This window comes from Anomaloglossus baeobatrachus, chromosome 3, assembly GCF_048569485.1.
Source record: "Anomaloglossus baeobatrachus isolate aAnoBae1 chromosome 3, aAnoBae1.hap1, whole genome shotgun sequence".
NCBI lineage: Eukaryota > Metazoa > Chordata > Amphibia > Anura > Aromobatidae > Anomaloglossus > Anomaloglossus baeobatrachus.
The window spans coordinates 657590252-657614699 of record NC_134355.1 but is presented as its reverse complement, the minus strand read 5'-3'; the positions used below and the strand labels follow the sequence as shown (position 1 = coordinate 657614699).

Below are 24448 nucleotides of genomic sequence, written 5' to 3'. Positions count from 1 at the left end.
AAGTTTCCATATAACCAAATGGTTGAGTCATGAAGGGTTTTACAGAGCTCCGTGTGTGCCGAGCCTACAAAAGCTCAATAACGGAATATAATAATGTGCACATTGTCCTGTCTACAGGCGCTATACACCATCTAAAGGGCTCCTAAGACATCTCGTCTCTTTTTGGAGGTTATGGCTTATTTTAATATGACACTACAGAAACACTTAATGGAAAAATAAAAGACGTGACGGAACGCTCAAAGATGTAAAAAGAGGACCGTGATAGAAAATACAAACTAATTGGGACAGAATAGCAACTGTAAAAATGTGCCTAGTGAATCATTACACAAACAAATAGTTAGTCAGGAACTCTCATAAATCAAAATTCCTAAAAAGGTACGAAGCAAACCTTAAAAATAAAAAAGTCCAAATAAATTCTCCATCGTAAAATTCAATTAAATGTGCACTATTCATCAATTTACTCCAGGTAGAAGCTGATTGGGCGAAACCCAAGATTGAGGGACAGGAAGGGGGGGGGGGGGCGGCAGAGAAAAGGGGCGCAGAGAGACAGAGAAGGGGGGGGGCGGCAGAGCGACAGAGAAGGGGGGGGCAGAGCGATAGAGAAGGGAGAGCGATAGAGGGCGGGGCAGAGAAGGGGGGGCGGCAGAGCGACAGAGAGGGGGGGCAGCACAGCGACAGAGAAAGGGGGGGGGCGGCACAGCGACAGAGAAAGGGGGGGGCGGCACAGCGACAGAGAAAGGGGGGGCGGCACAGCAACAGAGAAGGGGGGCGGCACAGCGACAGAAGGGGGGGGCGGTACAGCGGCAGAGAAGGGGGGGGCGGCACAGCGGCAGAGAAGGGGGGGCGGCACAGCGACAGAGAAGGGGGGGCGGCACAGCGACAGAGAAGGGGGGCGGCACAGCGACAGAGAAGGGGGGCGGCACAGCGACAGAGAAGGGGGGCGGCACAGCGACAGAGAAGGGGGGGCGGCACAGCGACAGAGAAGGGGGGGCGGCACAGCGACAGAGAAGGGGGGGCGGCACAGCGACAGAGAAGGGGGGGCGGCAGAGCGACAGAGAAGGGGGGGCGGCAGAGCGACAGAGAAGGGGGGCGGCACAGCGACAGAGAAGGGGGGGCGGCACAGCGACAGAGAAGGGGGGCGGCACAGCGACAGAGAAGGGGGGCGGCACAGCGACAGAGAAGGGGGGCGGCACAGCGACAGAGAAGGGGGGGCGGGACAGCGACAGAGAAGGGGGGGCGGGACAGCGACAGAAGGGGGGGCGGCACAGCGACAGAGAAGGGGGGGCGGCAGAGCGACAGAGAAGGGGGGCGGCAGAGCGACAGAGAAGGGGGGCGGCAGAGCGACAGAGAAGGGGGGCGGCACAGCGACAGAGAAGGGGGGCGGCACAGCGACAGAGAAGGGGGGGGCGGCACAGCGACAGAGAAGGGGGGGCGGCACAGCGACAGAGAAGGGGGGGCGGCACAGCGACAGAGAAGGGGGGGCGGCACAGCGACAGAGAAGGGGGGGCGGCACAGCGACAGAGAAGGGGGGGCGGCACAGCGACAGAGAAGGGGGGGGCGGCACAGCGACAGAGAAGGGGGGGGCGGCACAGCGACAGAGAAGGGGGGGCGGCACAGCGCATTATGTTTAGTTGCTTTCTTAAAAAAGGATCAGCACACACACACAGACACACACACACACACACACGCTAGCTTTATTTTCCTGACAAATGAAAAACTGCTGCATTTTTGAAAGAAGCATCGTCAATTCTCTCACTGTTTTTTGCTGCTTTTTTCATCACTAAAATAAATGAGAGAGTGCAAAAACGCAGATGTGTTTTGCTGTTTTTATTGCATTTTTTTTTGTTGTGAATGAAACTAACTATATTTAAACATGTACTTTAGACAAATGATACACCAAAAAAAGGTAGCAAAAAAAAAAAAAAAAAGTAGCAAAGAAAAGCAAGAAAAAAAAAAAAACAGCAGCAGAAAAGGCCGTAAGAAACCGGCAGGGGAAAAGAAAAAAAAAAAAAAAAAAAAAAGAAACAAAAAAGTCAGCAGAACAGGTAGTAAAGAACAGGCAGCAAAAAAAAAAAAAAAAAGGCAGCAAAAAAGGCATAAAAAAGGCGGCAAATAAAAAAAAAAAGGCAGCAAAAAAAAGCATAAAAAAGGCATAAAAAAGGCGGCAAAAAAGGCAGCAAAAAAGGCATAAAAAAAGGCGGCAAATAAAAAAAAAAGGCAGCAAAATGTGCAGCTTTTTTTCCACTGTCAAGAGAGCAGGTTTTGTTGCAAAAAAATAAAATGCAGAAAAATAACTTAAGGTGCGAACATAGCCTTAATGTAATGCAATTACCTGACTAAGGAGTCTAGTGCATAAAAGCGAACAGAACTACAAATCACATTTCCACATTCGGCACCAGCATGACAACATTCCTAATATTTCACACGGTCACTACAATATTGTGTTCTCTGACAAAAAAAAAAAAAAAAATCAGCTGGGAACAAAACACAAGATGACGAGACGCGCGTTCAGCAGAACTTACAGGACGATCACGTCTAGGACCCTAGATAGGGAGGGTGACAGGACGGTCTATTCCTTCCAGACGTGAGTAAGGAGCAGCGCTATCCTCAGATAACTTGTGTGATGCACACATTCTCCGCGTTATTCTCAGCAGTCAGGGCCACGGTGATAATTACGCAGGATTCTGCCTGTCCGAACACATGGATTGCAACACCGCGGTGTCTCCTCAGCCGAAGTGTGCAATTACTAAACTATGTGAGGTCGCTCACAGTCACACTGGGGAGAGGGCATGCCCTCACATCTAAAGCCTGGAATATTGCCTTCCTGCAGCCGGTGCTCCAGCCTGCTGTGCTTCCAATAAAAATACACTAAGAACAACGTTTTTTTGGTTTTTTTTTTCTTAAATTTTGTCAATTTCATTACTTTGAGGCCTTAATCAGTTGCAAAGAACGAGACAGTTCTCATCAGTGAAGTGGATCAAATTTCAGCGTTTGGTCGTTTTTTACCATAAGAGTTTCAAATCAGATTTTCTTCTATTCAAAAAAAATAAAATAAAATTTATCGAGGTTTCTCAAGCTTTTTCTATCAAAAAAGTCAAGGACAAAGTTTGTCGCTGACCCATAGACTTTAATTTGCTCCGTTACTATGATAAAAAATGTTCTTGACTGTACGCCAACTGGCCAGCAAAACACGGACATGTGAACAGCTATAACTATCGGAGAAACATGTATAAAAACAGAGTCTAAATGAGCCCTTCATCCTACCCAAATATAAATTAGAATGGTTTTATGGTAATTGGACTAAGCTCTCTGAAAGCACATGGGTGTCATCTTTTCAGATTACACCCATGAGCTGTCAGAGAGCTTAGTCCAATTACCATAAAACCATTACACATTCTTCTATTCAAAGTTTTTTTGGATCAACATGTGTTTGCCCTTCAATTACTGTCAGGAAGTACCGTAGTTTTTATTTTATAAGACACACCGGATTATTAGAAACACCCCACATTTAAGAAAATACGGGGTCCATCCTCTAATCCGGTGGTGTCTCACCGGGAAAAGGGGCGGCAGCGGTGTGGAGCAAGGTCATAGGAGGAAGGGGCAGTCGTGGAGCAGGGTGATGCTGTGGGTGGTGCAGCTATTCGGCGGCAGGGAAAACATCCAGGAGTGGTGAATAGTGAAGAATGACGACATGAGGCAGGAGCCATGCTGCGGGCTGTGTACTGCTTTGTGCTGGGAGGTGAGGCAGTGGACATACTCAAGACGTCGACGGTGTGGGCTTCAAAGAAATGGCGCCTGGAGTCCGAGCGTGCACAGACTGAGTTATCGACTCACTAACAAGCAGAGATCTCATCTGCGCATGCGTCACCTCCGGGCGCCATTTTCCTTTCATTCCTGGGACATCAATGGGCCGGAGGTGGCACGTGTGCAGCTGAGATCTTGAGCCGAGAGCTCCATTGGCGCACACACCGACTCCTGAGCACCATTATTTGAAGCATTCACCACCGACTTCTTCACAGGATGTCTCTTGCCTCACCGCCCGCAGCACCACAGAGCAGCGCACACCCTGCAGCATCTCCCCTGACTCCTGTCACCATTCTTACCGTGTTTTTCCAAAAATGAGACACTGTCTTATATTTTTTTTTGCCCCCCCAAAAAAGCACTAGGGCTTATTTTTGGAGGTCTTATTCTTGGAGAAACACAGTTGGGGGTAAGTTTACCCTTCAAAAAAGCAGACACTCCCCCCCCACTTCCCAGGAGACTCATAGTCACCAGACCAGGACGTCTGCGTGGTTCCCAGGTCCTCCTGTGATCTCTCCGGTCGGTGCTGCACGCCGTCCTACCCTGCTGCTAGCTGACACACAGCAGATAACACACAGCAGATCACACACACAAACACAGCAGATCACAGACACACAGCAGATCACACACACACAGCAGATCACACACACACAGCAGATCGCAGATATACACAGCAGATCACACACAGCCGATCGCAGGCACACACAGCCGATCACAGGCACACACAGCCGATCACAGGCACACACAGCCGATCACAGGCACACACAGCCGATCGCAGGCTCACACAGCCGATCGCAGGCTCACACAGCCGATCGCAGGCCTACACAGCCGATCGCAGATACACAGCAGATCACACACACACTCACATCACATCCAGCACTTACGGCCGCAGGGAATGAAGCAAGTCACGTGTCCGGCCGCAGGTCCTGTTCGTTACGCTCCACTGCACTGCCTCTCAGGCTTCTGCCAGCGAGAAGAGATCGGTGTCGCTGGATGAGGTGAGTGTGTGTACGATCCGATGTTTGTGTGTGTGATTTGATGTTTGTGTGTGATCCGATGTTTGTGTGTGCGCGATCTGATTATGTGTGCGAGATCTAGTGTGTGTGTGTGTGTGTGTGTGTGTGTGTGTGTGTGTGAGATCACTCCAGGTCCTGTCGCTCAGTGTCGGGTGAGTGTAATTGCCGGGTGCCGCTGTGTATAATGAAGTGTCCTGCAGTATCTGTATCTTTTTTAGCTGCACGGACACTTCATTATTGATCCGCGACTAGGGCTTATTTTCGGGGGAGGGCTTATATTTAAGCCTTTCTCCGAAAATGCTGAAAATCCCTGCTAGGGCTTATTTTTGGAAAAACACGGTACCTCCCCGGTAAGCTACATTTCTAGATGTTTTCTCTGCCTCACTGTGCCCAAGCATCGCCCCTGCCTCTTGTCACCATTCTCCACCACCCCCCGGTAAACTACATTCAGATTCTTAGACGCACCCCTCATTTTCTTCCCAAATTTTTGGGAGGAAAAGTGCATCTTATAATAACACAAAAAAAAAAAATCTTCAAAAAGTTATGCAGAATCCTGAATCTTTATAGGATCTAAAAATCTATCGCTACATATTAACCTATATCTACTATTTCCACCACATCACAAAGCGTATCTTTGGCTATGGAGTGCTCAAGACATCCGAGCATCTTCGTGAACAGCCTGTCTCATTGAGACACTTTAGAAGACGTGACCTGTCGCATGACATCGATAAGGGTCTCAAACTAACCCCATGCTTACAGACAGTGCTAATCTGCTGTTGGCAAATACAGAAGCATGGATTATCGAATCCCTGAGTCACGATGATAATTACGTGATCAATGTGAAGCACTCACCGACGGCCTACAATGTAAATTACCGGTTTATTCCCTAAATTATCTTATCCCAACACTTAAAAAGTGAACGCAGCGTAACCCTGCAATTACCCGGAATGACACATTCTAATTAATACTCCTAAAATGTTACCTAAATGAAGCAGAAAATTACCATTCACATAAGCTTTAAAAGATAAAAATAAAGGAAATCTACAAAAATAAAAAAATAAAAAAAAAAAACATTTGGCGCCAACACACAGAACCAAATGGCGGCTTATGTACTGCCTATAGGTTAGCACTGTCTTTTTTTGTATGCAGTGATCACATTCACTTTTGGCCAGTCCACCGATGAAGTACCTTCTTCTAGTGGCTCATTAAAGGGTTATTATTAGAGACGACGCTGGTCCAGCAGCCATGTTAGTAATCTGAGGTTGGCGGATGGAAGCCCAACAAAACTCCTCCTTCCCGTCGGCATCCCCAGCGACTCGTCTACTTTGGAGGACCCAATGCGACGTCACAGACCATGATGTTGGGCTGGGGCTACAAATGGGGTTGCTGGCAGGTAGGAGACAGTTCACAGAGCTAATGTACGGCTGACGCGGACGATTTATTTGGCCAATGGACTTGAGCGATGTGTGATGCAGTTATCCTGACGGTCAGTCATCATTATATCATGGAATGATTTCAGAATTGACAAACTGTTATTGTATTGGGCCTTAACTGGCCATCACATTCATCTCAGAGACCCAACATCATTGGAAACAATTTGTAAAAAGATGGTTCAGATGGTTTAGTACAATTTAAGTATCAGATCTAATGATTTTACACAAGCTAGGCTAAGTGTTCTGAAGACACAAAGGTGTAAGTTCCCAACTGTGCTTAGTTGTCTGAGTACACAAGGTTGTAAGTTATCAAGCACAAATTCATCCTTTCTAATTTTGCGGGGGACACAGGACTCGTTCTCATGTCATGTGACAGTACCAGAAATTGGTCCACCACTAATAATACATTAAAAAGGGACCAAACTGTTATTGTGCTGGGCCTTAAGTGGCCACAACATTAATTGGAAACACAACACCATTGGAGACAATTTGTAATAAGATGGTTCAGGACGGGGCAAAATGTTACAGTGTAGTCTTAACTCTTTTTTTATATACATTTTGACAGTTCAATCTCTTTTAGTACAATTTAAATATCAGAAGTAATGGTTTTACACTAACTAGGTTAAGTGTTCTGAAAACACAAGCGTGTAAGTTCTCAACTGCGCTTAGTTCTCTGAGAAAACGAGGATGTAAGTTCTCAACTGCGCTTAGTTCTCTGAAAACACAAGGGTGCAAGTTCTCAACTGCGCTTAGTTCTCTGAGAACACAAGGTCATAAGTTATCAAGCACACATTCATGCTTCTAATTTTTTGGGGAGCGGCGAAAACAGGACTTTTGTACTCATGTTAGATGGGAGCTGCAGAAATTGGTCCCCCACTGATTGTACATTAAAAGGGGACCAAACTGATATTGTATTGGGCCTTAAGTGGCCACCACATTCATTGGAGACACAACATCATCAGAAACAATTTGTAAAAAGATGGTACAGGACAAGGCAAATGTTACAGTATATTTTTAAAGCTTTTTTTTGTCTTTATATAAAAATTGTGACAGTTTATTTTTTTTGTACAATTTAAATATCAGGAGTAATGGTTTTACACTAACTAGGCTAAGTGTTCTGAAAACACAAGGGTGTAAGTTCTCAACTGCGCTTAGTTCTCTGAGAACACGAGGGTGTAAGTTCACAACTGCGCTTAATTCTCTGAGAACACGAGGGTGTAAGTTCACAACTGCGCTTAATTCTCTGGGAACACGAGGGTGTAAGTTCTCAACTGCGCTTAGTTCTCTGAGAACACGAGGGTTTAAGTTCTCAACTGTGCTTAGTTCTCTGAGAACACAAGGCTGTAAGTTCTCAAGCACACATTTATCAGTTCCTAATTTTTGAGGAAATGGGGACACTGACTCTTGTACTCATGTTAGGTTGGGGTACCAGAAATTGGTCACCAACCCCACTGATCATACAGTATATTAAAGGGGATCAGTTGATTCATGCTGCCCACTCCACGGCCAGCATGAATCAGAGCCTGGATGCATGATTGCAGATAGGATCCAACGTGTTGCACTTTTTGACGCTTGTGCAATAGCTTTTAGTGATGAGCGAGCACTACCATGCTCGGGACACTCGGATGGGCGTGACTCGAGTAAGTACGTGAGTGATGAGAAACGATATCCAGGCGGCACTCAAAATTGCAGGTGCTCGGTCAAGGGATGGCACACCCACATAATATATGAACATAAGACCGGCACTCCAAAACTTGCAGTAATCTTTAGGATTTAATCCATTGAAGCACAGTACAAACAAAAAGAACACATTTTCGGCTAGACCTTAAGGCTATGTGCCCACGCTGCGGATTTACCGCGGATATTGCCGCGGATATTGCCGCGGATTTACCGCGGATTTGCCGAAAATCTGCAGCAGCGGCACTTCCAAGCCATTTCAATGGCATTTTGGAAATGCTGTGCCCATGCTGCGGATTTTTCCGCGGATTTTGATCCGGAAAAATCTGCAGCATGTCAATTATTGTTGCGGATTTTGTTGCGGATTTTTCCCATGCAAGTCAATGCAAGGTGTGAAATCCGCAGGTCTGTTCCCACAGGCTCTTTTTCCTGCGGATTTGGTGCGGATCTCGCAAACAAATCCGCAGGAAGTGATGTAGGATAGTTCAGGAAGAGGAAGTTTCACCATTTTGTAGTGTAGAGTAGTGGCAGTGTAGTCGTGTTGTGTCCGGACTCTGGATTGCCAGCTAAAAGCAGCTAGTTACAGGCTGCTTGCTTTTAGCTGGCAAAACAGGATCCCAGGTCTTTTTTCACAATTCTTTTTTAAAAAAAAAAAAAAATGTGCTCCGCTGTATTTTCACTGTCCAGCCCGATGCAAGCAAGCAACTGAGGGCTGTGCTTCTCAGCGGGATAAGGCTGAAGCATTCTCTGCCCCTCCCGCTGAGAAAAACAGTCCTCAGCTGCCCCTGAAAATGGTGGCTCCGTTGTGAAGCGCCATTCTCAGGTGCTGTACCGAGGCTCATCCAGCTGCCCTGATGCATTGGCTGGCTGGGTAATACGGGGTTACTGCCAGTTTTCTGCAAACTGGCACTAAGCCCGAGGTTCATAATGTCATGCCTGTGTAGACACGGCCATTATGAACCTCCGTTTGGTAATAACGAAAAGAAAACACTTTTTGAAAAATTTTATTTGAAATAAAAACACACACACATCCCTGGATTGCCATCTTTATTACTCCCTGAATCCCCCGACGATAATCCATGACAGCTCTGAGCAGCTGGGAACGTCTGATATCAGAGCCCTGGTCAGCTGACTTAATTCGCGAGCGCAGGCGGGTCAGCTGACTGCACACCGACAGCTGACGATGTGCACTCATGTGACCCGGGCACGGACGTCAGCCGGTACCAGCAGCCGTCAGTGTTCGAGATGCTGCAAAGCTCTCTTCCGGCTGCTGGTACCGGCTGACGTCCGTGCCCGGGTCACATGAGTGCACATCGTCAGCTGTCGGTGTGCAGTCAGCTGACCCGCCTGCGCTCGCGAAAGTCCATCTAGTTCAACCCGTAGCCTAACATGTTGATCCAGAGGAAGGCAAAAAAAACCCCAATGTGGCAAACAAGTTCCAATGGGGAAAAAATTTCCTTCCTGACTCCAAATCCGGCAATCAGACTAGTTCCCTGGATCAATACCCTGTCATAAAATCTAATATACATAACTGGTAATATTAAATTTTTCAAGAAAGGCGTCCAGGCTCTGCTTAAATGTTAGTAGTGAATCACTCATTACAACATCATGCGGCAGAGAGTTCCATAGTCACTGCTCGTACAGTATTATTATTATTATTATTATTTATTTATAGAGCACCATTTATTCCATGGTGCTGTACATGAGAAGGGGGTTACATACAAAATACGTATACAAGTTACAGTAGACAGACTAGTACAGAGGGAAGAGGGCCCTACCCTTGCGGGCTTACATTCTATAGGATTATGGGGAGGAGACAATAGGTGGGGTGTAGGTCAGGCGGCAGCTCCGCACGGTGGTCGGGCGGCAGCTCCGCACGGTGGTCGGGCGGCAGCTCCGCACGGTGGTCGGGCGGCAGCTCCGCACGGTGGTCGGGCGGCAGCTCCGCACGGTGGTCGGGCGGCAGCTCCGCACGGTGGTCGGGCGGCAGCGAGTTCATTGTAGATTGTAGGCATTTCTGAACAGGTGCGTTTTCAGGTTCCGTTTGAAGTTTGCAAGGGTAGGGGATAGTCTGACGTGTTGAGGCAGCGAGTTCCAGGAGACTGGGGATGCTCGGGAGAAGTCTTGGAGTCGGTTGTGTGAGGAGCGAATGAGAGAGGAGGAGAGGAGGAGATCTTGGGAGGACCGGAGGTGACGTGTTGGAGTGTAGTGGGAGAGTAGTTCGGAGATGTACGGAGGGGAAAGATTATGCACAGCTTTGTAGGTCAGTGTTAGAAGTTTGAATTGGATACGGTGGAAGATTGGAAGCCAGTGGAGGGACATGCAGAGAGGAGAAGCGGGGTGGTATTGAGGAGAGAGGTGGATAAGTCGGGCAGCAGAGTTAAGGATGGACTGGAGAGGGGCAAGCGTGTTGGCAGGGAGGCCACAGAGGAGGATGTTACAGTAGTCGAGGCGGGAGATTATGAGGGCATGCACTAGCATTTTAGTATTTTAGCATTTACAGTAAAGAATCCTCGTCTGTGATTATGATTAAACCTTCTTTCCTCAAGACGTAGCGGATGCCCCCGTATTCCAGTCGCAGGCCTAGGTGTAAAAAGATCTTTGGAAAGGTCTCTGTACTGTCCCCTCATATATTTATACATTGTGATTAGATCCCCCCTAAGCCAGACTAAATAACCCCAAGTTTAATAACCTGTCTTGGTATTGCAGCACCCCCATTCCTCTAATAATCTTGGTCGCTCTTCTCTGCACCCTCTCCAGTTCAGCTATGTCCTTCTTATATATCGGTGACCAGAATTCTACACAGTATATAAGTGCGGTCGCACTAGTGACTTGTACAGAGGTAGAACTATATTTTTTTCATGAACACTTTTAGCTCTTTTAATACATCCCATTATTTTATTAGCCCTGGCAGCAGCTGCCTGACACTGTCCACTAAAGTGAAGTTTACCATCCACCCATACACCCAAGTCTTTTTCTGTGTCTGTTTTACCCAGTGTTCTACAATTAAGTACATAATCATAAATGTTATTTCCTCTACCCAAGTGCATGACCTTACATTTATCTACATTAAACTTCAATTGCCACTTCTCAGCCCAATCCTCCAATTTACATAAATCTCCCTGTAATATAAAATTATCCTCCTCTGTATTGATTACCCTGCAGAGTTTAGTATCATCTGCAAATATTGAAATTCTACTCCGCATGCCCCCAACAAGGTCATTTATAAATATGTTGAAAAGAAGCGGGCCCAATACTGACCCCTGTGGTACCCCACTATGAACTGAGACCCAGTCCGAGTACGTACCATTAATAACCACTCTTTGTTTCCTATCACTGAGCCAGTTTTTAACCCAGTTACACATATTTTCCCCTATCCCCATTATTCTCATTTTATGTACCAACCTTTTGTGTGGCACCGTATCAAAAGCTTTTGAAAAGTCCATATACACAACATCCACTGCATTTCCCTGGTCCAGGCTTGAACTTACCTCTTCATAGAAGCTGATCAAATTAGTTTGACAGGATCGATCCCTCATAAACCCATGTTGATACTCTGTCATAAGGTTATTTTTCTTGAGATACTCCAATATAGCATCTCTCAAGAAACCCTCAAGGATTTTACCAACCGTAGAGGTTAAACTTACCGGCCTATAATTTCCCGGCTCAGTTTTTGTCCCCTTTTTGAATATTGGCACCACATTTGCTATGCGCCAGTCCTGCGGTACCGACCCTGTTATTAAGGAATCTGAGAAGTTTAAAAATAATGGTCTATCTATCACAGAACTCAATTCCTGTAGTACTCTGGGGTGTATGCCATCCGGGCCCGGAGATTTGTCAACCTTAGTGATTTCGAGGCGGCGGCGTACTTCCTGCTGGGTTAAGCAGGTAATATTCAAGGGTGAATTTATGGTATCACTGGTCATGTCATCTGCCATGGCATTTTCTTGTATAAAAACCGTAGAAAAAAAGTCATTCAGCAGGTTGGCTTTACCCTCATCCCCTTCCACCATTTCACCAAGACTATTTTTAAGGGGGCCAACACTATCGCTTTTCAGTTTTTTACTGTTTATGTAGTTAAAGAATATTTTAGGATTATTTTTACTTTCTCTCGCAATGAGTCTCTCTGTCTCAAACTTAGCTAACTTAATTTGCTTTTACATATTTTATTTAATTTTCTATAATTATATAATGCCTCATCACTACCTACCCTCTTTAATTCTTTTAAGGCTTTCTGTTTTTCTTTTATTGCTTCCCTTACAGCTCTATTTAGCCATAGCGGTTTCCTCCTATTTCTAGCATGTTTGTTCCCATAGGGTATATTTTCTGCACAAGCCCTATTCAGGATGCTCATAAAAGTCTCCCATTTGCTTTGTGTACTTTTATTACTTAGTACATCATCCCAGTTTATTGCACTAAGATCATCTCTCAACCGTTTAAAATTTGCTTTCCTGAAGTTTAGTGTCCTTGTAGCCCCTCTACTATACATCTTACTAAAGAATACATGAAAACTTATTATTTTGTGATCACTATTCCCCAAGTAACCCCCAACTTGTATATTTGATATGCGGTCTGGCCTATTGGTTAGTACAAGGTCTAGTAGTGCTCCCCCTCTTGTGGGGTCCTGTACCATTTGTGAAAGGTAATTATCTTTCATTGTTATCAAAAATCTATTTCCTTTGCTGGAACTGCAAGTTTCTGTTCCCCAATTTATATCAGGATAGTTAAAGTCCCCCATAATAATTACCTCTCCGAGACTCGCTGCTTTATCAATTTGCTTTATGAGGATATTCTCTACCTCTTCCATAATATTCGGCGTCTTATAACACACCCCTATCAGTATTTTATTATTCATTCCCCCCCCCCCTTATCTCCACCCATAGTGAAAGGGAACATGGCACCACATTTTTTGGCTGTAAGCTGCGGCCGCCACCACTGGGTTATTATATACAGTCTGTTAAAATGCTGTATATAAGAGCACAGTGGTGTTGGCCGCAGCTTTTTACAAAAAAAGTGGCGACAAGTTCCCTTTAAACATTTCTGCCCCTTTATTACAAAATGGATAATGGAGAAGAAAGGAGGGTTGGGACAGGAAATGACATAAAGAGCCTTTTTTTTTCTTCAAAACAGACTAAGCTTTATTCAGAAACACAAAAGAGTACAATGGACAAAATCCGCATCAAAATCCGCAACGAAATCCGCGTCAAATCCGCACCTATGCTAAGGTGCGGATTCCGGGGGAAAGCTGCGGATTTTGATGCAGAAAAATCCACAGGTACTTTCTCCCGTGGACACGTAGCCTTAGCCTTTGTCAATGCGGCATTGACAAAGGCTAAAGGTCTAGCCGAAAACGCGTTCTTTTTGTTTGTACTGTGCTTCTATGGATTAAATCCTAAAGATTACTGCAAGTTTTGGAGTGCCGGTCTTATGTTCATATATTATTCAAGTACGTGAGTATAATGGAAGTCAATGGGGAAGTCGAGCATTTTTCAGGAAGATTTCCCGGAAAAATACTCAAGTTCTCCCATTGACTTCCATTATACTTGGTACGCAAGTTGTGCCCATTCGAGCGTCGAACTCCTCTTTACGAGTACTGAGCACCCGAGCATGGTAGTGCTCACTCATCACTAGTTACAAGTACCGAGCACTCGAGCATGGTAGTGCCCGCACATCACTAGTTACGAGTACTGAGCACCCGAGCATGGTAGTGCCCGCTCATCACTAGTTACAAGTACTGAGCATCCGAGCATTGTAGTGCCCGCTCATCACTACATACAAGTACCGAGCACTCGAGCATGGTAGTGCCCGCTCATCACTAGTTACGAGTACTGAGCACCTGAGCATGGTAGTGCCCGCTCATCACTAGTTACGAGTACTGAGCACCTGAGCATGGTAGTGCCCGCTCATCACTAGTTATGAGTACTGAGCACCTGAGCATGGTAGTGCCCGCTCATCACTAGTTACGAGTACCGAGCACCCGAGCATGGTAGTGTCCGCTCATCACTAGTTACAAGTACTGAGCACCCGAGCATTGTAGTGCCCGCTCATCACTAGTTACGAGTACTGAGCACCCGAGCATGGTAGTGCTCGCTCATCACTAGTTACGAGTACTGAGCACCTGAGCATGGTAGTGTCCGCTCATCACTAGATACAAGTACTGAGCACCTGAGCATGGTAGTGCCCGCTCATCACTAGTTACGAGTACTGAGCCCCTGAGCATGGTAGTGCTCGCTCATCACTAGTTACAAGTACTGAGCACCTGAGCATGGTAGTGCCCGCTCATCACTAGTTACGAGTACTGAGCACCCGAGCATGGTAGTGCCCGCTCATCACTAGTTACGAGTACTGAGCACCCGAGCATGGTAGTGCCCGCTCATCACTAGTTACGAGTACTGAGCACCCGAGCATGGTAGTGCCCGCTCATCACTAGTTACGAGTACTGAGCACCCGAGCATGGTAGTGCCCGCTCATCACTAATAGTTTTTCTATAATGCGTCCGGTTTCTTGAGTATTTCTTACCTTTGGAGAAACCCCTTTTTCTTTTTATTCCTCATCTAGCAGTTAAGCAATACAATATTTATTCTTCAAGAAACCATGTGAACCCCCATCTAGGTGACTATTACTTGAGTACATGCGGTGGGAAAAAAAAAAAACAAAACCAAAAACACAAAATAATATAGTAAACACAGTAAAAAACAATTTTACTTTAACCTAAAGGGTTTGCCCCAAAATGTAAAGTTGTAACCTAATATATGACAAGGGAGAACATCTTGATTAATGGGGTTCTAACTGATCGCGGCCGTCCCCATCACTCCCACTGAAAATGAATGGAGTAGAGGGAAGGGTGCACATGCCACCTCTCCTCTATTCAGAAGAGGCTCTTCAGAGACCTGGTCTCAGGATGGGTCTACAGAGGTTAGGGGATAACAGCACAATTTAGGACAAAAACACTAAGCAGAAAAAAAACATGGTAGAAAATTCCATCATGTTACTGCTTTTACAGTAAAGAATCCACATCTATGGTGAAGTAGAATGCTACTTGTAATGTTTCTTCATTCTAGACAGGACATTAGGATCTCTGTTGAGGTGAATCAACCATTGCAACATCTAGAAAATTGCATTTTGTCACAGCTCTTACAGTAAAGAATCCACATGTATGAAGTGATGTAATGTTAATGGTTACCTTTAGAAAATTGTACTCTTTTAGCTTGCAATCTGCTTTCCCTCGTTTTCATATGCCCTGCCATATAGTTTGCTGCCTGAATTAAAATTTCAGAATTTCCTTTTGATGCGATAGAGTAGTCAGATTGTGGAATGCTCTAACTGTAAAGAACCCTTTCCTATTTTAGCTGCCGGAATCGCTTTTCTTCCACTCGCAGTGAGTGCCCCCTGGTCCCTAGTATTGTATTTGGAAGGAATAAGTCATGTGCCAGTCCTTTATATTGACCACACATGTATTTATACATATAAATGACATCTCCTCTGAGACCTTTTTTTTCTCTAAGCTAAACAAACCCAACTTTTCCAACCTCTCATCATACGGGCGGCCTCCATTCCTTGCAATAATCTAGTTGCCGCCTTTGAACTGACTAACTTCTGAATGTCCTTTTTAAAATGTGGAGCCCAAAACTGGATCCCATATTCCAGATGTGGCCTTACAAGTGACTTATAGAGGGGTAACAATATGCTGGGCTCCCGGGATCTAATCTCTCTTTTTATACACCCTAAAACCTCACTTGCTTTTGCAGCTGCAGAAATCGCATTTCAAAAGTATAAAATTCTCAATTAGAAATGTAAAAAAGAAATTAAGCTAGCAAAATTATCTACTAAAACAAAAACTGCCACAGACATGAAAATAAACCCCCAAAAATGTTATAAATTCATCAATCCCATCGGCCCCATAAAAGATTATAACAGGATAATTAGAGAGGACAAAGAAAAGGCTGAGATATTAAACAGGCACTTTTCATCCATGTTAACCAAGGAATTGACAGTTCCAGGGATCATTCTGAAACAAGAGCTTATATCCAGCTCTCATTTCCATCTTTCCTTTGCACAAGGCAGTTTTCTGCACTCGCTCTGAGAATAAAGACTTTCTCCTCTCTCCACATCGTGGAAATCTCTGAACGGTTCTCCGACAAGTCTGTATCTAGGTATTGTATTTCACAAGATATAAAGAACCATATAGGAATATATGTATAAAACAGGTCACTCACATCATGCTCTGGAGTTCGGGGACAAAACTGGTCAGCTTTCCTGCTCCCTTCCCAGACGATGCGGTGGCAGACGACATGGTATTAGGCGATGGAGTGCCGAGGCTCATCTATGAAAGATAAAAAGGTTATCAAGCATCCTGCCACCTCACAAGGGTTAGACACAGGGGCAGATGCCCGAAATCACCCATCAGCTCTTTATTATATCTGATCAACGAGAGATCTCTCCAGGATAGGTGTCGGCTGTGTTATACAGCCAGCATCTGCCTTCAACAGCAGTGAGTTGGGTGAATCCAGATTGCTGATTTTTAACCACTTAAAGATGTCTGATGAAAGCAAGATACCATCCATCCACAGGAAAGGCAACAACTTACAAATTGGTGGGGTTTGATGTCAGGGACTCCACCGATTGGCAGAAAAGTCAACCTTTTTTGTCCGTTAGAATGAAGTATACTTGACCATTGTTCCATTCATTTTCTATTTGTCTGCACTCAAATTTTTTCAGTACTGATAGGGTAAATGGAGCGGCATAGGGGTCTCCAACAGACCGGGCAAACAAATAAGTCCCTGTTTAGCCAATCAAAGCGGGGTCCAACAGTTGGGCTCCAGTAATAAAAAAAAAAAAAAAATAAAAAAAAATAAATAATAATCAATTATCCTGCAGATAGGCAATAACATGATTTCACTGGACAACCCCTTTAAATGCTGCCAGCAATCTGACCTGCCTTCATTAGGTTTTGATTTTAATGATGTACTGCCATATTGAATCACTGCAGTATATAGTGCAAGCGATCATTCAGCCCCCTTTTGTTGGATTTAAAAATAAATAAATTATTAATAAAAAATATATTCAAAAGTAATAAAAACAAACAATATGATAATATTTTACTTATTTTATTTTGTTTATTTTCATTACTTTTGACATTATTATTTTACTTGTTCCTTTTTAAATCCACCAAAGGGAGTTGAATGATCGCATGCACTACTACTACTTATTATTGTAAATGATATTATTTTTATTATTATTATTATTATTTACAATAATAAGTAGTAGTAGTGCATGCAATCAATCAACTCCCTTTGGTGGATTTAAAGATGAACAAAATAAAAAATATACAGTACAGACCAAAAGTTTGGACACACCTCATTCAAAAGAGTTTTCTTTATTTTCATGACTCTGAAAATTGTAGATTCACATTGAAGGCATCAACACTATGAATTATCACATGTGGAATGAAATACATAAAAAAGTGTGAAACAACTGAAAATATGTCTTATATTCTAGGTTCTTCACAGTAGCCACCTTTTGCTTTGATTACTGCTTTGCACACTCTTGGCATTCTCTTGATGAGCTTCAAGAGGTAGTCACCGGAAATGGTTTTCCAACAGTCTTGAAGGAGTTCCCAGAGATGCTTAGCACTTGTTGGCCCTTTTGCCTTCACTCTGCGCTCCAGCTCACCCCAAACCATCTCGATTGGGTTCAGGTCTGGTGACTGTGGAGGCCATGTCATCTGGCGTAGCACCCCATCACTCTCCTTCTTAGTCACATAGCCCTTACACAGCTTGGAGGTGTGTTTGGGGTCATGGTCCTGTTGAAAAATAAATGATGGTCCAACTAAACACAAACCGGATGGAATAGCATGCCGCTGCAAGATGCTGTGGTAGCCATGCTGGTTCTGTATGCCTTCAATTTTGAATAAATCCCCAACAGTGTCACCAGCAAAGCACCCCCACACCATCACACCTCCTCCTCCATGCATCACGGTGGGAACCAGACATGTAGAGTCCATCCGTTCACCTTTTCTACAAAGACACGGTGGTTGGATCCAAAGATCTCAAATTTGAACTCATCAGACCAAAGCAGATTTCCACTGGTCTAATGTCCATTCCTTGTGTTCTTTAGCCAAACAAGTCTCTTCTGCTTGTTGCCTGTCCTTAGCAGAGGTTTCCTAGCAGCTATTTTAGGCTATGTGCGCACGCTGTGTTTTTTTGACGCTGCGTTTTTGGCCGCTAAAAATGCACAAAAACGCACCTGCGTTTTTACCGCGATTTGGTGCGTTTTTGGCTGCGTTTTGCTGCGTTTTTGATCTCTGCGTTTTGCTGCGTTTTTCCAATGCATTGCATGGGGGGAAAACGCAGAAAAACACAGGGAAGAATTGATATGTCCATTTTTTTTTTTCAAGCTAAAAAACGCAGCTTAAAAAAACAGTTGTGTGCGAACACCAAAAATGAAAACTGATAGACTTTGCTGGGGAAGCAAAGTCATGCAGTTTTGAGGCCAAAAACGCACCCGAAAAACGTGCAAAAATGCCGCGAAAAACGCACTGTGCGCACATAGCCTTACCATGAAGGCCTGCTGCACAAAGTCTCCTCTTAACAGTTGTTCTAGAGATGAGGTGTGTCCAAACTTTAGGTCTGTACTGCATATATTACATGTCAAAAGTAATAAAAACAAAATAAAATAATAATAATAGACAAAAGCATGAAAAAAAAAAAAAAAAAGTTTTAATCACCCCTTTAACCCATCTAAAAATAATAAAAAATAAAGTGCAGTCAGGATCATATTTAAAATGATATAATATGCAAGGTAAACGCAGTAAAGAAAATTAAATTGAAAATTAATTAAGAATTGGCATTTTTCTGAAGCTGAACCCTCTCTCCCGCCCCCCCCCCCCCCCCAAATTAAATAAATAAATAAAATAAATAATGTGCTGGTGTCGCAAAAAACAAGCTCTCACTTGTTTCCATCAATGGTAAAATTAAAAAAAATAAAAAAGAAAATGTTAGAAAAAAGTTTTTTTGTTGGTTTTTACAATGTTCTGAATATAATTTCTCAGCTTGTAGCACAAAAAAAACCAAGCCCCTCATTTGGTTACATCCAACAGGAATAATAAAAAAAAAAGTTAAAGAGTTAAAATATACGTATATGTTTTCTGTTTTTGTTTTTTTTTTACAAAATTCGATTTTTATTTTTTTTTTAAAGGCACCAGAATAAACGCTGCATGTTTGGTGTCTCCGCACTCGCACTGACCTGGAGAGTCATTTTTTCAGCACAAACTAAAAAAAAATCTAATGCTTGGTAAAAGAAAAAAAAAAGGGGGGAGAAAAAAAAACACAAAACAGTCTGTATCCTTTATGGGGTTAAATACCCATAATATACAGAGGAGCCAGCTGGGCCCCTTTTCCTGGAGTTCTGGACTGCACCATAACACTAAGCACGTGTAGCAGAGTGGAGTGTGTCACCTCGCACTCCTAGTGTGCAGATAAAGTGTCTGTCTGCACAGAGGCAGCACTACAGCTCTGCTACATCAGCAGGCACTGCCATAACTCCCATCAATCCCCACTTTTCCGCCATTTTGAGGTTTATTTCACAGGACACAGGTCACACTGTGGAGACCGGAGGACGCAGCCGCTCTGCAGTCACTTACCGCCTTTATGAGAGTTGTGCAGCAGATCTACAAGCAGACTGCCCATATGGACAGCAAGCTGCCCTCAACAAACATGGCCGGAACTTTCCGACTCCCTAATTAAACATGGCTGCCGGGAACCAATCAGCAACGCGATAAGCTTTCAACTTCCTGCTTTTAGATACGGTGGGCGATGAGGACCAAACTTCTTCATACTCCGAATGAGTCTCGTAGCAGCTCAAAATGCTAAATGAGTGTCTGATTTCGAGTGTAGCCTCGTTTACTCATAAACCTGTGACATATTTCTGAAAACAATGCAAAATAAAGAATTTCCTTGTCTCCCATAGCAACCAATCACAGCGCAGCTTTCGTTTGTGAACAGCCGAATATTCATCATGAAAGCTGCTCTTTGATTGGTTGCTATGGGCAACAAAGGTTTTTTTGCAGTTTCCTAAATTACTATTTTTTAAAAAAAAAATAATAAATGTAATCTTTTATTATATTATCACATTATATAATTTATGCTTTTTTATGGTCTTAGATGAGGTGATATGAACATATAACCTCCTGTGCATACCTCCCAACTTTTAAAGAAGGAAAAGAGGGACAAAGTTTGCGGCGCGCGTAGCGCGCCGCGGCAAATTTTTAGGCCACGCCCCCTAACCACACCCATTTCACAGTCACGCCCATATCCACTCCCCATCCACAAACACGCAGGCAGCCGGCGGGCCTCCAGCACGGACACGCAGGCAGCCGGCGGGCCTCCAGCACGGACACGCAGGCAGCCGGCGGGCCTCCAGCACGGACACGCAGGCAGCCACAGTGAGGCGGCCGGTCGCCTTCACAGACAGGCGGCCGGCCGCCTTCACAGACAGGCGGCGGGCCGCCCGCACAGAGAGGCGGCCAGCCGCCCGCAGAGAGAGGCGGCCGGCCGCCCGCACAATGAGGCGGCGGGCCGCCCGCACAGACAGGCGGCAGGGGGGGCGCCCGCACAGACAGGCGGCAGGGGGGCGCCCGCACAGACAGGCGGCAGGGGGGCGCCCGCACAGACAGGCGGCAGGGGGGCGCCCGCACAGACAGGCGGCAGGGGGGCGCCCGCACAGACAGGCGGCAGGGGGGCCGCCCGCACAGACAGGCGGCGGGGGGGCGCCCGCACAGACAGGCGGCAGGGGGGCGCCCGCACAGACAGGCGGCAGGGGGGCGCCCGCACAGACAGGCGGCAGGGGGGCGCCCGCACAGACAGGCGGCAGGGGGGCGCCCGCACAGACAGGCGGCAGGGGGGCGCCCGCACAGACAGGCGGCAGGGGGGCGCCCGCACAGACAGGCGGCAGGGGGGGCGCCCGCACAGACAGGCGGCAGGGGGGCGCCCGCACAGACAGGCGGCAGGGGGGCGCCCGCACAGACAGGCGGCGGGGGGGCGCCCGCACAGACAGGCGGCAGGGGGGCGCCCGCACAGACAGGCGGCAGGGGGGCGCCCGCACAGACAGGCGGCAGGGGGGCGCCCGCACAGACAGGCGGCAGGGGGGCGCCCGCACAGACAGGCGGCAGGGGGGCGCCCGCACAGACAGGCGGCAGGGGGGCGCCCGCACAGACAGGCGGCAGGGGGGCGCCCGCACAGACAGGCGGCAGGGGGTGAGGGGGGAGGGAGGGAAATCAGCGCTGGGGAGATTAGTTTACTGTACCAGCAGCAGCACAGGCAGCGCTCCTCTCTATGCCACGTCTACTAGGATGGTAGGAGGGAAAAGCAGGGAGGCGGAGAGAGAGTGGGTGGGCGGAGCCCGGGAGCCGGCCGTCCCGCCCGTGGCAACGGGACAAACAACGTAAAGCGTGAAAGTCCCGCTGTATCCGGGACGGTTGGGAGGTATGCAGCATGTTAGAATGTGTACATAAGATCCCGCTGGTGGTGGCCGCAGCTTATAGGCCCCAAATCTGGTGACAGGTTCCCTTTAAAGTGAACCTGTCAGGTGCAATATGCACTCAGAGCCAGGAGCAGTTCTGGGTGTATATTGCTAATCCCTGCCTAACCGTCCCTGTATACACGAGCATAGATAAAGAGATCAAGAACAAATATTTTAAAGATCTTATATCTTATGCTAATGAGCACGGGGACTAGTCACAAGGGCGTTACTTCACTTGGCTAGTCGGCTCGCATAGCATGTTAGCATGTTATTACGCCCCTGTGTGAGTACTAACAGCTATATGAGCCGACTAGCCAAGTGAAGTAACGCCCTTGGGACTAGTCCCCGCGCTAATTAGCATAAGATATAAGCTCTTTAAAAATACTTTTTCTATAGATGCCTTTATCTATGCTAGTGTATACAGGGACAGTTAGGGAGGGATTAGCAATATACACCAGAACTGCTCCCTTTAAAGGGAAACTGTCACCAGAAATTTAGCAAAAAAAATAAAAGATTCCCCTCTGCAGCTCCTGGGCTGCATTCTGGAAAGGTTCCTGTTGCTATTGTGCCCCCTTTGAGACCTAAAAAAATACTTTATGAAGTCTTACCTTTTTGTATGCAAATCTGTTTTTATGGTCACGGAGGGGGAATAACGGACGCCAGACAGCCCGCCCCCGTGACCATAAAAACACATTTGCATACAAAAAGGTAAGACTTCATAAAGTATTTTTGTAGGTCTCAAAGGGGGCACAATAACAACAGGAACCCTTCTAAAAGCAGCCCAGGAGCTGCAGAGGGGAATCTTTTATTTTTATTGTGAAATTTCTGCTGACAGGTTCCCTTTAACTGGTAGGGCAGCCAGGATAAAGCAGAGCTGAAGCTGTTGGGAAGCTAGGACCCAGCAGCTCTGCTCCACAGGCAGGAGACCACTGATCGGTAATAGAAGCCTGCAGATGTCACTCTGCATAGGTTATTGTCACTGCTATCTGCAGGAGATAAGTGCTGATTGCACGGTCTCCTCAGCTTCCTGACTCCCCGCGTGTCTGCAGCAGTGAGAAGCCGCACACGGGGAGTCAGAGAACAGCTGCAGACAAACGCAGGCTCCGGGACTGGGGGGGTCGGCTCTGGGGGAGGGGGGATCGCTCTGCTGCAGGGAGGGGTCGCTCTGCTGCAGGGGGTGATTCATACCTCAGCAGCAGTCACAGGAGTAGGTGCGCGCTCGGCTCTGTAATGAATAGTAGAAGGGAGAAACAGCGAGGCGGGGCTACAGTGGGTGGGTGGAGCCGTGACAAACAGCCTCACGGGCGGGACCCGGGATCAAAGGCTCAGAAGAGGGACTGTCCCGCTGTATCCGGGACGGTTGGGAGGTATGCTCCTGTGACTGGGGTTGCACCTGCTCCAGCTTTTCGAAGAACCATAATTATTTTTTTTTGTTTTTTTTCTCTCGCCATTTATCTGAGGTAACATTCCCATTTTGAGGTCAATATGTTTTTATTTTCTATTTTTATTCAATTTTTTAGGAATAAACACTGCCATTTTTATATATATATATATATATATATATATATATATATGTATGTATATATATATATATATATATATATATATATATATAAAATATATATATATATATATATATATATATATATAAAATATATATATATATATATATATATATATATATATATATGTATATATATATATATATATATATATATTGGGGTTCAAAGTTTGGTAAATATTATATTTTATTAGATCAGACACTTCCGCACGTGGCGATACAAAATGTTTTCATCTCTTACGTTTTAACCCCTTCATGGACTTGACATTTTCCTTTTTTTGGGGGAGAGAGGGTTCATTTCCATTTTATTTTTCCGTCAACATAGCCATTATAGCCATTTGAGGACACTTTTTTTGCAGAACAACACCATTCATTCTGCTCCATATTGTACTGGAAAACGGCAAAAAAAAAACCTCCAAGTGCGATAAAATTGCAAAAAAAAAGTGCAATTCCAAGTTTTTTTATTTATTGTGTTAACTATTTGGTAAAACCGACTTCGCAATATGATTCCTCAGGTCGGTACGGGTTCGTAGATACCAAACATGCATAGGTTTGCTTTCATTTAAAGGGTGAAAAAAAATCAGAAAACTGTAAAAAAAAGAAATAATAATAATTTTCATTTGGTGCATTTTTCTGAAAACTGTAGTGTTTTTATATTTTGGGATCTGGGATTCAGTGACGGCTTATTTTTTGCAGCCTAAACATTTTGACTGATACCATTTTTTGGTAGATTTTTTTGATTATATTATATTGAAATGTTGCGGAGGCCAAGGAAAATAATTCTGGAGTTTTTAATTTTTTTTCTTGCCACGTCGTGTACCGATCGGATGAATTGATTTTATATTTGATAGACCGGGCTTTTCTGAAAGCAGCGATATGAAATATGTGTATTTTTATTTTGTTGATTGTTTTATTTTCAATGTGGCAAAGGGGGGTGATTTGAACTTTTGTGGGGGTTTTTGTTGTTTTCAAAATGTAAAAACTTTTTTTTCACTTTTTATTATTTATTAGTCCCCTTTATGGAGCAGGATATCAGCGTCAGCACCGCTCTGTACAGAAGAATTCATCATCTCCTATGAATGCCGCTCACAGCCGGCGTTCACAGGAACTACGTCATGACAGATACAGGGGTCATCAGTGGACCCCTGCTGTCATGACAACCCATCGGGCCCCTGCTATCATGTTATGCAGCTGCGAATGAGAGGGGGAGTGAGGCGCTCGCTGCCAGGGCTCCTTAAATCCCGCCATCAATCTCTGACTAGTTGATAGGTCAGCCAACATGTGCAGGGAAAGTGTGACAATTCCTCTGTGCGGAGTATCTTGCACTCAGATGATGCTCTGCTACACTACAGAGCTGGCAGGGACATGTTTACTTTGTGCAGAGCATTTTGCATATTTGGAGATGCTCTGCTGTGTTTCTTTGAGCACTAGCTGGCAGGTTG

At 45.3% G+C, this 24448-nt stretch overlaps 1 protein-coding gene across 1 annotated transcript in view; it reads right to left on the bottom strand.

Moving 5' to 3' along the window:
* SUPT3H (SPT3 homolog, SAGA and STAGA complex component) overlaps window positions 1-19659 on the bottom strand; it is a 712666-nt gene extending 693007 nt beyond the window's left edge. The window contains exons 1-2 of the mRNA XM_075341184.1: window positions 19569-19659; window positions 16144-16250 (exon numbers count right to left, since the gene is read on the bottom strand). Of these exons, the coding sequence (XP_075197299.1) occupies window positions 16144-16250 (107 nt within the window). The 5' untranslated portion in view covers window positions 19569-19659. The remainder of the gene's footprint in view (window positions 1-16143; window positions 16251-19568) is intronic.
* Between the last annotated feature and the right edge of the window lie 4789 nt (window positions 19660-24448).